This window comes from Polypterus senegalus, chromosome 5, assembly GCF_016835505.1.
Source record: "Polypterus senegalus isolate Bchr_013 chromosome 5, ASM1683550v1, whole genome shotgun sequence".
In the NCBI taxonomy this organism is placed as follows: Eukaryota; Metazoa; Chordata; class Cladistia; order Polypteriformes; family Polypteridae; genus Polypterus; species Polypterus senegalus.
In genome coordinates this window covers 179,902,649-179,918,883 of record NC_053158.1, presented here as the reverse complement: position 1 = coordinate 179,918,883, position 16,235 = coordinate 179,902,649, and the positions used below count along the sequence as shown (strand labels likewise).

The window sequence follows — 16,235 nt, the reverse complement described above, 5'->3', positions numbered from 1 at the left end:
TGTTCTTCCTGTACTCAAATCTGTAAATGAAGCCCAGAAGTTTCCCTCACTGCTATACAAATGAAGAACCCTAGTGACTCCATCGTCCCTCTATTAACTCCAACCTCACTCCAGCACTTGAATTCAGACTGTGCGGAGTTCCCCCTCAGATGAGCACCGTGTCAATTCTGTTTCCCTCCAGCAGATACAGCCTTCATCCTAGAACTGACCCACGGGCTCTCCCTCTGAAACCTCAAGTCAGTATTTGCAGGAAGATGCCAAGAGCACAATGACTCCCCAGCCCCTTAGGACACAGTCAACCCATCTCCACATGAACTCATGCTTCTATAACAAGGAGACAAACTTACTCAAAATTCATCACCTCCTCTCCGTCTCCATCCATTATAATTCTCTACCCAGATTAGCCTTTTCTTTGCTTATTTCTTCTCTCCTCTCTGCCTTTACTCCGTTTTTTATATCCTATAGTGTAGATGCTGCACTTACTGACTCATGGAACTCCTTTTGAGTGACGAATGTACAAATCACTCACCTGCATATGAATGATAATTTAATCCCATTCGTCCATTAGTGTTCCATGGCTGCACAGCTTTCCTACACACCTACCCTCTGAAGTATTACTGTCTCCAAAAAAAAAAATCTGCATCCCGCCATTATTTGCGCAGTATCACAATAAAACCTTTGAGCAATCTATTTACTTATACTGTATAAGATATGACCCTTCAGGCTCAGCTTTTAAATTCATACTGAAGACTCACTACTCTAGTATAGTACTGTATGCCCTGTCTTCTGATTAGCTGTTCACATTTCATCTATATTTTTTATTGATTTGTACAAAAGCATATGCATGCGTAATACATTAATGATGAACTAACCCTCCTCTATTCTGTTTCTCTTCCTGGTATCCTGCTGTGGCATTTGGTGTCACAGCTGTACTGCCAAGCTGTACTCCTGCCTATGGAAAAGACATCTGAGATATGGGGAGTGCTGGAATCATTGGATGGAAAGATTCTGTGATCATATTGGACAGTCCAACACAGACTGTACTATAGAATTCCCATGAGGGAGTGGGTGACTATTTGACCGAAGTCGCAATGACTGTCAATGCATTCTCCAGGAATGCTGCTGACTAGAGTTTTTGTTTTTCTCTCCCCCTGTTGTCAACTGGCTGTACCTCAACAGTTAATTAGTAGACAGATGTTGTTTGATTCCATTTTAATCAGTTTCAAACTACTTTCTATTACTTTGTGTTTTTAAGCAAATCTGTGTCTTCATGTGTACTGAGAATTAGCAATTTGTAAAATTTGTACTTGAAATTGTATAAAATGAAATAAAAAATAAATTGAACTAGCAGCAGTTCTATTATAACTTTACACCACTCACTCATATATACTTATGTACTCCGTATGCCTAGTGTTTTGTTATCTAGCAGAGTCCTAACAGACGCCATAATTTCGTTAGATGCTTATATCAATAGTAGGTGGCACAGCAATAGCAGGGTATTCGGCATGAAGTAAACACATAAAAAAATGGAACAATGATCTAAATTCTATATGAATAAAAAAAATATTTTTCTTAAGTGTTACAAATCATAATGCCAAGGGCAGACAAGAGAAATGAATGCATTAGTTTAACAATTTCAGTGTGATGTGGCTAACCTGGCTACTTCTTACAAAGCCCTGACACAGAATAATGACATTGCGTCATATGAACCTACAAGAGAAGTAATATCTTCTGATCTTCTGTGTATGAAATTGCTTTCTGGATGTAAAGTCCTTTTGATGTCACTGCACCTGCTGTTGTGTGCATACAATGCACTGTGGAACACTTTGTACTGAGTAGCTCCTAGTTTACAGCTTTGTGAGGTAACACTCAATAAGCCTTTCAAATGTACCAGCCCTGTAAAGCACCACTAAAAAATCAAATGCAGCAAATGAACGCTTCCAAAAAAGCAATTGAACTTTCTTATAAAGATATTATTTATAGCACAAATCTATTATAAATACTTTGAGATTCAAGATTGCTTCTTTTTCTTTCTTTCTTTTTTGCCATGAACTTTGACAGCATCCTTATACTGAACTTTTCTGGCAGTTCTGACATAAACTTGAACAGAACATTTTTTCATTTTAACTATAAAATATGCTCATTTACTTTTCAAATACTGAAAATTGAATAAGTAATTGAATAAGTAATTTAAGGATATGATGGGCTTGCATGTTACATTCAGCACATTATAATGAAATGCTAGTTTAAAAATGACTTGTTAAGACTGAGATCAAATTCCTTCCAGCAATACTAAATGCATACTTTAATTTTATCTATTATCTATGCAGAGCTTTACTTTGAAATTTTAGGCTATTTTTAGCCAGTGGACATCATTCTGTACTCCCCTTTGTTGCAAATGACCTCTACTGGATTTACCACAACATCCTCAGTCTTTGGTTGTCACACTGTTGTTGTATATAATGTCAGTCAGAACAAATGCATTACATTGCTTCTACTCATAAATGCAACATACTTGGTAATAAACTACATAATGAAAGGCACTACTGTATATAAATCAAAATAAAACAACAGAAGACATTTCTAATATTGGCACATATGCTTCTTTGGTTTTCTATCACAAGTTTATTTTTTCTAGCTATTCATTTTAGGTGTCGTTTCTCAAAGTGTTTAATTCTTTACACAGAGAATAAAATCCAATCTCAATCTCTTCTTTGCTGTTGTTGTCTTCGAAAAACTCAGAATTACATAAATTACAATTTATCCCAAAATGATTGGATCGATGTTCGGTCAATAATCTGTTTTTTCAAAAACCATGCAAAAAATGCAAGAACCAGCATTTATGACATCTTTTCACTTTTCAGTGCCAATCACACATCACAAATGGTATACTGCCTATCATTCTATTCTAAGGTGCTATCCGTTGGAAATGGTTTGACAAGGGCAACAAGAATTTTCAGAGAAACCATACTATGAGAAGGAAGACCTGGTGTATGTGGAGGATGCAAACAGTTTTTCCACACAATGCTAATTCTGGGCTTTGGCTGACCAACGTAAGGAATGTCAGAGACTCCACTCCAGTGTTTTTTTCATGCTGAAAAGTGACCAGTGGCAGCAATCTGATGTTGCCTGCACTCTGGAGCAGGTTTTCTTCAAAGACCTCACTGTTTTTAGCTACATTCACCCTTCCCTCAATTCTGACAAGTCTTCCCTTCACTGTCACTGAGCAACACCTCCACAGCATGATGCTGCCACCACCATGATTCACCATAGAGATGATATTATTACAGGTAATGATCAGTGCCAAACCTAGTGCTTGGAGTTCTCTGCCCCAAGAGTTTATTTTTTGTCTCATCAGACCAGAGAATGGTTTTCTTCATGCTGCTAGAGTCTTTTAAATTCTATTAGACAAACTCATATGTGCCTAGTTAAAGAAGTGCTGCTGAGATGGTTGTCCTTCTGACAGGTATTGCCATTCCAGCAGAGAACCTGTGAAGCTCCGTTGAAGTGACCATTGGGTTCTTCATAACCTCTAGGAAGAGCCCTGGTGGTTCCAGACATCCTTCATTTCAGGATTACTGAGTCTACTGTGCTCCTGGGAACACTGAATGCCTTAGCAATGGTTTCATTCCCTTACTCATCCTCAACCACAATTTAATTGCAGAAGTCTAAAGAGAGTTCCTTGGTGTTCTTAAAGTCCATTCAGTTTGCAGGGAGAGCTTTTGAAAAGAGTGGATAAATTTGAATATCTACGATCAGTGATAACCTAAGATGGAGAACTAGAAGCAGAGACAACCCAAAAACTGTAGTATGGATGGAACAATTGGAAAGAAGTATCAGGAGTATTGTGTGATCAAAGAATTAAAGTGAAGGTTAAAGGTAAGGTTTTTAAGACAGTGGTACGACCAGCAATGATGTATGTGTAATAAAACAAGCACAGGAGAAGTTAGATGTGGCAAAAATGAAAATGTTGAGATATATGTATGAAGTTACAAAAAGGACAGAATAAGAAGTGAGTCAATATGAGGTACAACAAAAGTAGAAGAGGTATCTAACAAAATATAGGAAAGTAGGTTAAAGTGGTATGGACATGTGATGACATTTGGATGGATAAAGTAAAAGATGATCTGAAGGAAAAGGGCTTTATTGTTCCTGGACTGAGCTGTTTGGAGAAGGTTGATCAAGCATATTGACTCCACAAGCAAAAAAGAGAGAAAAGATAAATTTGTCCAGACATGTGGTGTAAATTGTGGGACTTTATATACACAGAGACGACCAACTAGAGAGTGGTTAAAAAAGCAGATTGAGCATTTTAATTCCGCAAGAATGCAACTTTTTATATCCAAATAGTAACTTTAAATAGTAACATTTTACAAACAAAAAAACTGTGCAGAAAACATGCCTAGAGCCAAGATATGAAATGGCTGAGCATTCGGCATTAGAGTCACAAGATGTCAGGTGGAATAGTACAGTACATGCCATTATTGTCATAGCACTAGCAGTACTTAAAAATAGTCAACTGCAGTCAATTATACTTAGATTTTGTCATCAGAAGATCCTTTGTGAGTATTCATCAAGAAGGAGAAGAAAGTTGATGTTTGTGAAATGTGTAGCTGTGGGGTAACAAATTATGTTGTAGCTTTTCCCTTTCCACCTATCATAGCTTAAAGGAGAATTTTTAGATGACTAGAACTCTTTTTACCCAGAGTTGGCAGAAAGTACCAGTTGGCAAAGCTAGAAGCAAAGGATTTTAATTAAATGTTTGTAATCGGTGCTATTGCTGCAGAGACTTGTGAATTTAAAAAAAAAAATTAATTCTAATGTTTTCCAGTTATTCTGACCTGTATTTACAGTATATAATAGATGTCTGACAAAAGGTTTGCCATGTAACCAGGATGAAATAACTTTGTCACACAAGTAGATACTTTCAGGTCAACCTTGTAAGTGTATGGACATTAATTTAGAATGTTAGTTAGGAGTTTAAGTAGTTTCCTAATTAGGAAAACCCAAGCTTAAGGAACCAGTGTGTGATCTCTTGTGATGTGCTCAAGAGGATGTGTACCCCAATCAGCTTTCAATCTTATGTAGTTTGGTTTACCATCCCTTTTTTAGATTCAGGGGAAATCAGGGACTACAACTGTGTAGGCTGTGTCAGGCTGTACATGTGAGGTACGTACTAAATACCTTACCTGAAAACTTGCCCCATAAATTGGATCTAAAGGTTAGAAGAAATGACAAGTGACCCTGATACTTGATCTGATTCCAGAGATCGTTTGACCCTAACCTGAGAATGAAATTTAAAGTCACCTTGTGGCCAACCATGTTGAGTTTGGAGTCAGAAGAAAAGTTGTTGGCAAAGTCTCAGTTGGCCAGTTAGAGAAGCTAACTGTGATGCGGTAAAAAAATGAAAGAAATGAGAGGTAGGAAAGGGAGGGCTGAGACTTTTCGCTGGGCCACTCTGCCTGTTTGACATGGTTTGTGACCTGTTGAGGTAGGACCAGAGGGGCAGAAGATTTTTTTTCCCTCTTTACAAGCTACTTTATTTTCTTTCATATGCAACCTTCTCCTATAATAATGTGTTTTTGCTTTATAGATTTTCTCTTCTGGGTGTTATCCTAGGTACAGAGGACTACTATAAGGATCCACTCCTATCAGAGTTTTCATTAGTGAATAATGAAGAATGACAATGGCACTGCAGCGAGAACTGACACCAGGTGTGCTGTCTTTTCTGTGGTGTTTGCAGATCTGTCCCATCTTCATATTAGTTTCAACCACTTTTCCTGGCTTTAACCTCCAGATCCAAGCCATAGTGTTAATCTCATTAGAAGCTCTAAAATAGCCAAGTTGAGTGTAAAACCTGCCTAGAATTTGTTAGCTTCCAGTTCCCACCAACCAGAAGTGCACAGATTAGTTAAAATTAAACCACAAAATGGTTGTGCTTAGTTGCCTATTTGTAAGATTAAAATGAAAATAGGGAGAAATTAACATATATTTTAAAACATATTTGAATCATTTTAATTTTATTAAAATGTTGCTATGGATCCTGACTCTTATTTACTGTATAGTAATTTTCCAGGAAACAGCCTAACAAATTATATACTTCATTAAGTACAATATGAGCAGCATATGTATTACTGTTCAAAGTAGCAATGCAAAGGGTGATTTTAATAAAAAAAAAATTTCAACTCTAAATATGAGTGCCTAATTTTAAATTTCTCCATTAGTTGTGAGATGTGGCCGGCTTGTCATCCCGGCCAATACCCCCCAGGCCGCCAGATGGAGCCCTCCCTGCAGTATGGAGGTGCCCCGAAGACCAGCAGGGAGTCATGGACTATGTAGTTTTTGTTTTTGACTCATTTTTTCAAATGTAAACATAACACTAAGGAGGTTAACACCATATTTAAAACTACTTCTGTTTTTCTAAATATGTGCCTTATAATTAAAAATTTTTTGATCTTGAACTTTTGATATTTAACTTATAAATATATATTTTTTTATTAAATTATAAGCAAAGCAAGGACTGCAAAGTGAGTAGTATTGTTACCTCACAGATTCAGACTCCCGGGTTTAAATTCTATGCCTGGTTGTTTTCTGTGTGTCCTCCCACATCCCCAAAGAGATGCTTGCATAACCGATCCAAAAATATTTGTAAGGCATGGAGAATTTATTGATTATTTTCACATTTTGTTAACTTAATATTCTTATATCTTGAGATTTTTACCTTTCAACAACAACACTGGTATGCAAAAATATATATTAGGTTTTCTTTATAACATTGGATTAAATCTGGCAACAGAATTAATCTATCACATCCAGTTTTTAAAAGATAATGGTTTAAAATGAAAACATCACTATTTTAGAGGAAAATATATTTTAAAAATAATTATTTAAAGTTGAAAGAATTACAAATTCCTGATTTAATTGGTTTAGTATAACTATTACTTACAAAATGTACTCAGTAGCTTTTTTCATCTTATAATCCTCAGAAGGTGTTTCATGGTGGAATGACAACAGATGTCTGCCAACACAGACTCACTCCACTTCCCACTGTAACATCTGTCCAGTTGAATGATGACCTGGTGGAATCTCCGCTCATGGTCATTAGAAACCACTCCCATGTTCTCAGGGAAAAAAATCCAATAGAGATTGTAGGAAATGGATTTTTAAAGACATGTTGCACACAAGCTCCCCAACTAGTTCTTCATAGTTTTCTGTTTTTGTATTGCAAGAAAATGATGCCATTATTTTATCAATTGTTTACCTGCTGTAGTCAAGATAATGAATGGATTAACCCAACCTTTCATATTTCTGTGAAAAACATTTCAACAACAACTTTCTCTTTTCTGTGCAATATAAAGAAATCTTCGAAAAATACATTTCTGGCTATTGAGAAGGAATAGGAAATGAGAAAAAAAAACTGATCGAGAGAAAAAATGTGCAGTAAGTACTTGCTTTTGGGTTGTTTCCACCTCGTATAATGTTAAAAACAAGGACGACTGTCATTTTGCAGTTCAGAAAATACTTCATATAATATTCTGAGCATGAAAAATACTTAGTCTGTAAAACAAATTAAACTTATTTTTTAAAAAATCAACAATTTTTTTTCAAAACAGTGTTATTCCTCTGAATCGAATATCTCACTGAAATGAATTATGGTAGAGAAATTCCTGTTTCATCGATGTTCTTCTTTAGATTTGTATGGAGATAGACTGAATAGTACTACTAGATGCAGGTCATGTTACAGACATCCACCGTAGCAATGAACAGTAACATAGTTCTGCCTGGGACAGAGCAAGGAGAAAATTGTGGAGATCATGATGATTTAAAATGGTGTGACAAAACAAAAATAAAGCTATGAGAAATAAAACATTAATTAGAAATAATTCATCAACATATAAAATACATACAGGAAAAAAATATATATACACACATATATTCTAAAACTGCAGAAGCATTTAAAACATACTAATTATTGATTTCATTTGTTTCACATTACACTACCTGGCCATAACACCATAGGAGCTGATTGTGTTTTTAATTAAATATTTCTATTCAAACCATATCTACTACAACAGCATATGAAAATGGACTCACTTCCTCATCCGCGATATCATTTTTTGCAACACAGGCCACATAGTATGGTGGGTATGGATTGGACCAGCCATTAACAGTACAGTTCCTGTAGATTATTCCTAAAAAGAAGAATACATTCAATCAACATTTTTTTTACGTAAATGAGCTAAATGATAGTAGCATAGGTCATGTAGTTAGACTTTATGGTACCAAAAGTTTAAAAACTTAAATATTGGACATACATGGCTGAAAATATTAGCTGGCATGATGCAAAATTACAACAAAGGTGAAAACCATTTAGTCTTCATCATTTTTTTTACTAAAGTGATTTAAATATAATGAAAATTAACTCTTGTGGCACAAATAAAATTGATAAAATATTGTAAGGCTTTATTCTGTTATTCTCATATGCATTTAACACTTTTCCATCAAGATTCCCTAATTGTTGATATCTCATTTAAGAATGTATCTACCTTATAAAATGAAACATATATTGATTTCATATATTTGTTACCTTGACTTTTCAGGAGATGGGAAAGATAAGAAGGGCAGGAAATGCTGACAGTTTCTCCAGTATTAGCTTCTGGCCAGCACACAATTGTATCCCAGGTCTGATTGCAACCTGTAAAAATAGAGAAATATATCAGAAAGTAGTGCTGTTCATATTCTTCAAGAAATTAAAAGCCAAAAATTATTATTATTATTACAAGTTTATTACAATAAACATCCTTCATTTTCAGTAGCATCTTTTGGTACCAAATCCCAAACTTTGGCACTATATAAGTAAACACAGCTAGTAAAACTGCTTACATTTTCGATTTTTTTTTTCTTACAGTTGCATAGTGTGTCGGACGTGAGAATTGAACTGGCAAGTTTGATATTTATAGACCAGTTCTTAAGCTAATATATCACAGTGCCCGACTCTAGTCATAACATTACTACAATACTGGTTTGATTGTTAAATCAATCAAATCAAATCAAAGTTTATTTGTCACATACAGTTAAACACATAGTGTAAACTGTAGCGCAATGCTTAGTTACAGAAGTTCAAGAAAAATATAAATATGATATATTAAAAAAAACCCATAAACCTCTCGCTTGTATAAGTGAGCTGCTGCTATTGATCACAGATTTGTAGGTGGCAATAAAATGGTCAGATCTACTGTGTTGTACTGCAGGTTTTCACTTAAAGGCACTGACATTCGAATAGAGAAGGTCCCACTTGTTGTGGCCTCAAATGGAATCTGTTAATTTAAGTTTGTTTGTTTCGATATCCTCCTGGTTTCGTCACCGGCATTCTAGGATCAGGATGATTTACTCATTGGTGTATTAGTACAATGTGAATAACTTCTGTTCCTATGTTAATAAACATTAATCAAGATGATGTAATTTACTTAGTTAGGCAGTAACATGGACAAATTCAGTCAGTATTTGAAGTCAAGTCACTTTATTGTCATACCATGCATACATAGTATTGCAGCATACAGTGGCACAAAATAACGTTCTCCAGGACCATGGTGCAAAATTAAAAGTACATAAACACAGGTCAAATAACAAATGTGCTGCATATAAATTCACTACTAGGCGCAGATCTGAGGGCAGGGTGGCAGCACAGAGTTCAGAAACAGAATAACCAAGGGCTATAGTACCTTCTACAAGATAAAATTCGGACAAAGAGACCATGGCCGGGGTTCTTCATAATGCTTAAGCTTTGCGGATACAATGCTTTACAAAGATGTCTTCAGTGTAGGACAGAGAGGACCCAGTGCTCTTTTCTTCAGTGTGTATTATCCATTGCAAGACCTTATGGTCTATAGTTCCCGAACCAAATGATGCAGTTGGTTAGAACACTCTGAGTAATGCCCCTGTAGAATGAGGTGAGAATGGAGAAGGTAGTCTCACCTTCTTCAGCTTTAATTGTAATGTGCTTGCTTTTAACCATTGCTCATTCACAAATCTCCAGGCCCACTCTTGTCTTTTCCATTCCTTCTGATCTTATCAGATGAAACATGGGCATCTAAAATAAGACGTTTAAGCTGGTTCTCAACAATAAACAAATGCGTAAGTGCCTGAACTTGCCATGACTCAACACGAGATATAAAAGTTTTTCCAACTTATTTAAAAACAATAGAACACTCCACATTGTTGGATACAGGCCAGTTCTTATTCCTGTGCTTGCGCCAGATTTTCATGCTTTCCACCGTTGGTCAAGCTGCTCCTGTGGTAAGGTGCAACAGGCTGCAGTGATTGCAGTGCTACCTGCTGAGTATGGAAACATTTAATGTATTTCACTTTACATTCACAGAGTCTCTTACATTCTCAGATGTTATAGATGTAGGTAGACTTTAAATTTTTCAAATCCCCTTTGCTCAGCCTGTGACAGCTTTCAGGCTTGTAACTCGTCCAGATGTCAGTTGAGATGGGCCAACTGCTTGGGTTTGTATCTACGATGACACCAGCATATTTTTGATTTAAAAGTTCTATTAAAGTTGGCAGAAACCAGCCAGAGGCCATATCTTAATATTAATAATAAATATATCAATTTATCAATAATTGAAAAAAGGAAAGTTTGCCCCCCCCCAAAAAAAAAGTAGAAGAGAGACAGAACTCCTATAAAAAACAGGCACCCATTGTATTCCTAGTGTGGGCATGTGTATGTGTAAGCTAAATCTGTGAGCTGTGTCCTAATGTGGTGGCATAGGCTTGAGCTGACTGGGACCTTGAACTGGAATAAGTGGATTTGAGAAAGTTGCGTTATTTTCCTGTCAGAATATAAACAACGTCTTAAGAGTGGTAAAAAATTCAATTGTTCTAACTTCCCTGCAAAAGTCAGATTCTGTCTTTTGGATGCTCAGGAGCTTTTTACACATTAATGATGTGCGACTTGAGCACATTTACCTTTTTGTTAGTTATCTTCTTTTGTTATATTCTTCTGTGATGCTTTTACCCATTGGGGTTTAGTTTACATACACAGGCACTCACGAACTGCACTGTCAACTGTGCCAAGTAAGTCTTTGTACATTGATTTATCTTCCTTCCATCCCTAGATTAGTGTGAGTATCAGCTGGGAGTTTGTTCAACATATGCTGCGTTTTTTGGTGTTTGTTGTTAACTTAAAACCTTGGCAACTCTGCATCACATTATGTGCCACCTGTAGCATATTGATCATTTAGGATAATCCTTATAGTAAGGTACAGATAGAAAAATCAGTATTCTTCTTTTCAATGAGGATGTTTTCAGACCCATGTTAAATCAGACTTAAAATGTGATAGTGGTCTAAACACAAAATGAAAAAAAAAATCAATAAAATCAAATTAATTAAATCATCAGCATAAAACAGCAATCTGCAAGAATAAATCCTTTAAAGTCGCACTCAATAGTTAAGACTTTAAGAAGACAAAAGCAAAATAGTAGGGAGAAGAAAGATAAAAGTGTAATCTAAAATGAAGCTAGCACAAACAAAACTACAGTATCTTCAATCTGTGCTTCAGAGCAGCACTAATAACTTGAGGGACAATCTGAAACTCAGGCCTTTATGAGACAGGCTCAATCCCACTGCAGTTTTAATGTGAATAGCTATCATTTTCAGTGGAAAAGGTTAACTTACATTTACAAAAATGTATGGAACTATTCTACCTCTGTTCCTTTCAGAATCACAGACTGTTCGACACAGTTTCAAGGTCAACTTGTAGCTCCTTAAAATCTAGCAAGTTAATAGGTAAAAGGATTGAAATGCATAGGTCTTTTGCACTGAAAGGAAATATGCAAAAAAAAAAAACAAGCTTGAATAGCTGACAACACATATACATAAGCACACATATCAACTTGCTTGGCACAAGACAATCATCGGCAGAGCCTATATGATGAAATAATTAGCTGTACTGCTGTATTTCTGCGGTGGAAATAGTTTAAGGTTGGCAACACATAAGTAATTGACGAATAGTGTTTGGGAAGGACATCCATAATAGATGTCAAAATTGCCAAGTCTACCAAACTGTCATTTCATATTAGAAAATAGTTGACTGTTAGAGCGTTTTCCTGAAGGAAACAGTCAAAATCCTTTATGGCTGACTAAAGAACAGCAGACCACAACAATGTTTCAGGACATATAGAAGTAATGGTTCTGGTGAAGGACAGTTTACTGCAGATTCCAGGCTGTGGGATTAGTAACTTTATGTCAAAAGCCACTGGGTTTGAGAGATATTTTACATACAAATAAGGTTTATCTGTGTTAAACTAATAAGTTTTGTTACTGAAAAGACATCAGTTTACGACAAATATTGTATGCAAGGTAATTCTTTGTGTGTTTTACTTTTCATCTGGAAAAAATTGAAGGAAACATCCTGGGTCCAGCATAATTCATGGTTGATTAAAAAAAATAAATAACTGCCTGCATAGTTAATAAGTAAACGAAACTGAAGTGTGACTATGTGTCAATGTGCCCTCAGATTATATTATTCACCTGTCCAAAGCTGGGGATTTTAATTGCAATTGACTAACCCAGGAAATAAAATGAAGCCACTTTAAAGTGTACACAAACTCTTTCTTAAATGGTGTCTTTATAGGATGACCATCAGCAAAAGGTGCTTTTTAAAAGAAAGATATACAGTATTATGCTTTTTTACAACTGCAGAACAGGCAGGTTCAGTGACTTACTTTGGGTCATGCAGTAAGTCAGAAGTGGGAGTGAATGGGCGGCATTTGGTTAAGCCATTAAGGCCTGCTCACAGAAATCTCACAGAGCATAAAAGCTTCACACCGGTCCAGATATTGCTGAGGTACGTCTAGGCCAGTCCTCTTTTATCTCTTCATGAAATATTATTAGGTCCCTAACAGCTTTTTCTTTTTGGGGAATTCTATGGGGTATTATCCACAGGGGCAAGAAAGATTAGAAACTGATTAGCATGATTTTTATTATATCTTCTCTTTAATGATATATGCTTATTTGGAGCATCAAGTTTTTAAACCAAAGCATTTGTAATTTTTTAGATATGGTTAAAAATATGTTTTCCAATAAGCTTTATTTTTATATATATATACCTTATGTATATATATATATATATATATATATATATATATATATATATATATATATATATATATATATATATATATATATATATATATATATATATATGTAATATACATGGTATTTTGGCTTGCTTTTAATAGTTAGTAAAAAGATACTGCATCAGTTATTTATGGTAATAATATGCAGTGAGATTCAAAAAGAAAACACTTTCAGCACTTCATTAATGTAACTGTCTAACATTAACTGTATGTGACTGGATAAAGCAGATAGAATTGCACTATCCCAAAGGAAAAACATGGCAAGAGTTTAATTTTTTGGCTGAATGGGGTATAATGTGTGTGTCATTGACCTCACATGTTATGTACCCTACTCGTTTACAAATAATTATAGAATACAGAATTACATATGCCTGATTTGATGTACAGGTCATGAATGTGAGTTGCAGATGTTTCTTTAAAACTATGAAGTTGAGCAGGGTACTCCAAAATTGTATAATAAACAGCTGAGTGTGAGCCAGAGGATTAGTATGCTGAAGATTGCAAACTTTATGCAGGTTAAGTTAACGGATAATTTTTTTGAATTAAAATGATTTTCATATTGTATTACTATCAAATTCTTATAAACCTTGCAAACGATAGAATTTTATTTGCTTATGATAGAATGGGGAAACTGTTTGTTCCTCACAATATAGACATAGCAGTAAAGTTTGATATTAATTGTACCAGGATGTGTAACAGCAACTAGTTTTAGGTAACTGTAATAAAACATAATTCAGTTAGATTTTCTTTTCAACAAGTTACCATCATTCTCATGAATTAGAACTACATGAATGGATATTCTTAACCAAACTCAGGCTTTCAATCAAATCTCTCTATTGTATTAAAAAATAAGAAGCTCAATATATTTCACAATTAATAGGAAATGTTTTAACAGCCTAAAGTTAAATCAATTATTAACATAAAAAATCACTGAAGTATGTACACTTTACTTTTAGTATACTGTATGAATACAGTATGAATACTGTCTTTTGTGTATATATTTTCTGCCATTGTATATTTTTGTTCTAATATTGTACTTTAAAGGCTGTTATTTATTTTTGATGTTAATGAATACCATTTGTATTTGTGAAAGCTTAAAAACAGTCTCTTTGTCTTACTTTTACTAGCAGGCCAGGAGGTTAGATTGTTCATTCCTTTTCTAACTGCAGTCCATTAAGGGCACAAGGAGATGCCTTTGTGAAGTCCTGTACTGGTGGTATACTGGATTGAAATAAAGGTTTGAAAGTAAAGACAGCCTTAGTAAGCGAGCAGACTGCCATGGAGGACATAGAGTTGAGACATGTGTGAGACAGATATGAGGTGGCAAGTAACTGTTGCATGCGATGTAACTCATGCACAAGCCAAAATGCCTTCCTGTTACTGATCAAAGTGGCATGTTTATTTTGGGATGCAAAAGTAAACCACACTACCTAGATAAACCAATAGACATAAGGAGAAAGTGTAGCATTCACACAGATGTTGATCAGGCTGGGTTAAAACAACAGGTCCTTGAGTTTCTGAGACAGGAATGATAACCATCCACCCCCCATAAGCAGAAGTACATTTTAATACCTTATGGAGGAAATTCATTGTAACTTTTTGCAGTGACTATGTCAAATATGCTTAATAAAGCATGTAGAGGAAGACCCCAATATGATATTTCATCAGTTATGTGTTGTGATCACATTGTGACTCTTCATTTTCATAATAAAATTATAGTGTTTTCTTCAGCATTTAGTGGGCTATAATGTTTTCAACTAGTATATATATCTTTCTAAAATAATTAGCAGTTTCACTTTTACAAATTACTGTCCATGATCATTTCCCTTTGGTTTCTGATAAATGTATAAATATTCAAAGTATTCTCTGCAATCTTGAACATGCAACCGCCTGGGAAGCTAAACCTAAATATGTTCAAAGAAAAATAAGCTGCTTTGGGAAAACAAATCACTTGTAATCATAGCTCTGCTCTTCTGTTCCAATAGAACTCATCAGTAATTGTAGCCCCAGTCAAATATTATCCTAAACTTAATGAAAAGGCTCTTTTTGATGAGATGACAAAGGCCACAGTGGCACCTAATAATAAAAATCAAATTCAGCAACTATAAAAAGTATTATACCCCACTGAAATATATTTTGTTTTCCATTTCAACACATTAGAATGTAGAATCTTAATACATGATTTTTATATTCACTGAAAAAACATTTTTTTAATATTAAAGTGTAAATATTAATTGAAATTAATCAAAATGCCATATTCTGTAAATTCCTACACACATACCCCGTACTTTGCTGTGATATACTGTTAAGGTACAACTTTTTGTATAACTTTGTAAAGTTCTTTAGACTCTTAACAACAGAATGATGAGACAGTGACAATTAACACTTTTTTTATTTTGTTAGAATATATATATTGTGACAGATAGGGGGCGCTATTGCTCCCTTGAACACTTGACCAAGACGTCACCAGGTAAAAGTCCAAAAGTATGACTTTTTATTAGTCAACAGTGCACAAAGCACCCCCCTCTCCACAATACTCATTACCAATAAACAAATACAATAATCAGAAATCCTCCTCTCCCAGACACGTTGCCACCCTTCCACCCAGCTCAGCTCAACGTCTGGGGATTTTCCACAATCCTTTATTGTCCTTGACTCGGAAGTGTTTCGCTCTCTCTGTCCATGCGACTAGGAACACTTCCGGGTCAGATAAAAAGTCCTTTTTCTACACCCCGGAAGCACGTCATTCCTCTTGTCCATGTGACTCGGATGTACTTCCGGGGCATAGGGCAAATAGTCACTTCTTTTCCTTGCAGCATCCTCTGGCGGCCCCCATGGTATCCAGCAGGGCTGTGAATAAACACTCCAATGTCCATGATGCCCTGCTGGTCTTCGGAGCACCTCCATGCTGCAGGGAGGCCTCCATCTGGCGGCCTGGGGGTATTGGCTGGGATAAACAATTGGCCATATGCCACAATATATATATACTGTATATATATATATATATATACAAGAAGCTTCACTTTAGATATACAGTAAATATTTGCCGAAGATTTTTAATCTGTTTACCCATTTTGGGACCTTTAGATATA

At 35.4% G+C, this 16,235-nt stretch overlaps 1 protein-coding gene across 6 annotated transcripts in view; it reads right to left on the bottom strand.

Moving 5' to 3' along the window:
* Positions 1-16,235, bottom strand: part of ghrhrl (growth hormone releasing hormone receptor, like) — a 144,291-nt gene that overhangs the window by 73,865 nt on the left and 54,191 nt on the right. For all 6 annotated transcript variants that reach the window (XR_005633793.1, XR_005633792.1, XM_039753674.1 and 3 more), the window contains exons 3-4: positions 8,588-8,695; positions 8,095-8,192 (exon numbers count right to left, since the gene is read on the bottom strand). Coding sequence is in view for 4 of the 6 variants with exons in the window: in XM_039753674.1 (XP_039609608.1) it covers positions 8,095-8,192; positions 8,588-8,695 (206 nt within the window). In the remaining 2 variants the exon portion in view is untranslated. The remainder of the gene's footprint in view (positions 1-8,094; positions 8,193-8,587; positions 8,696-16,235) is intronic.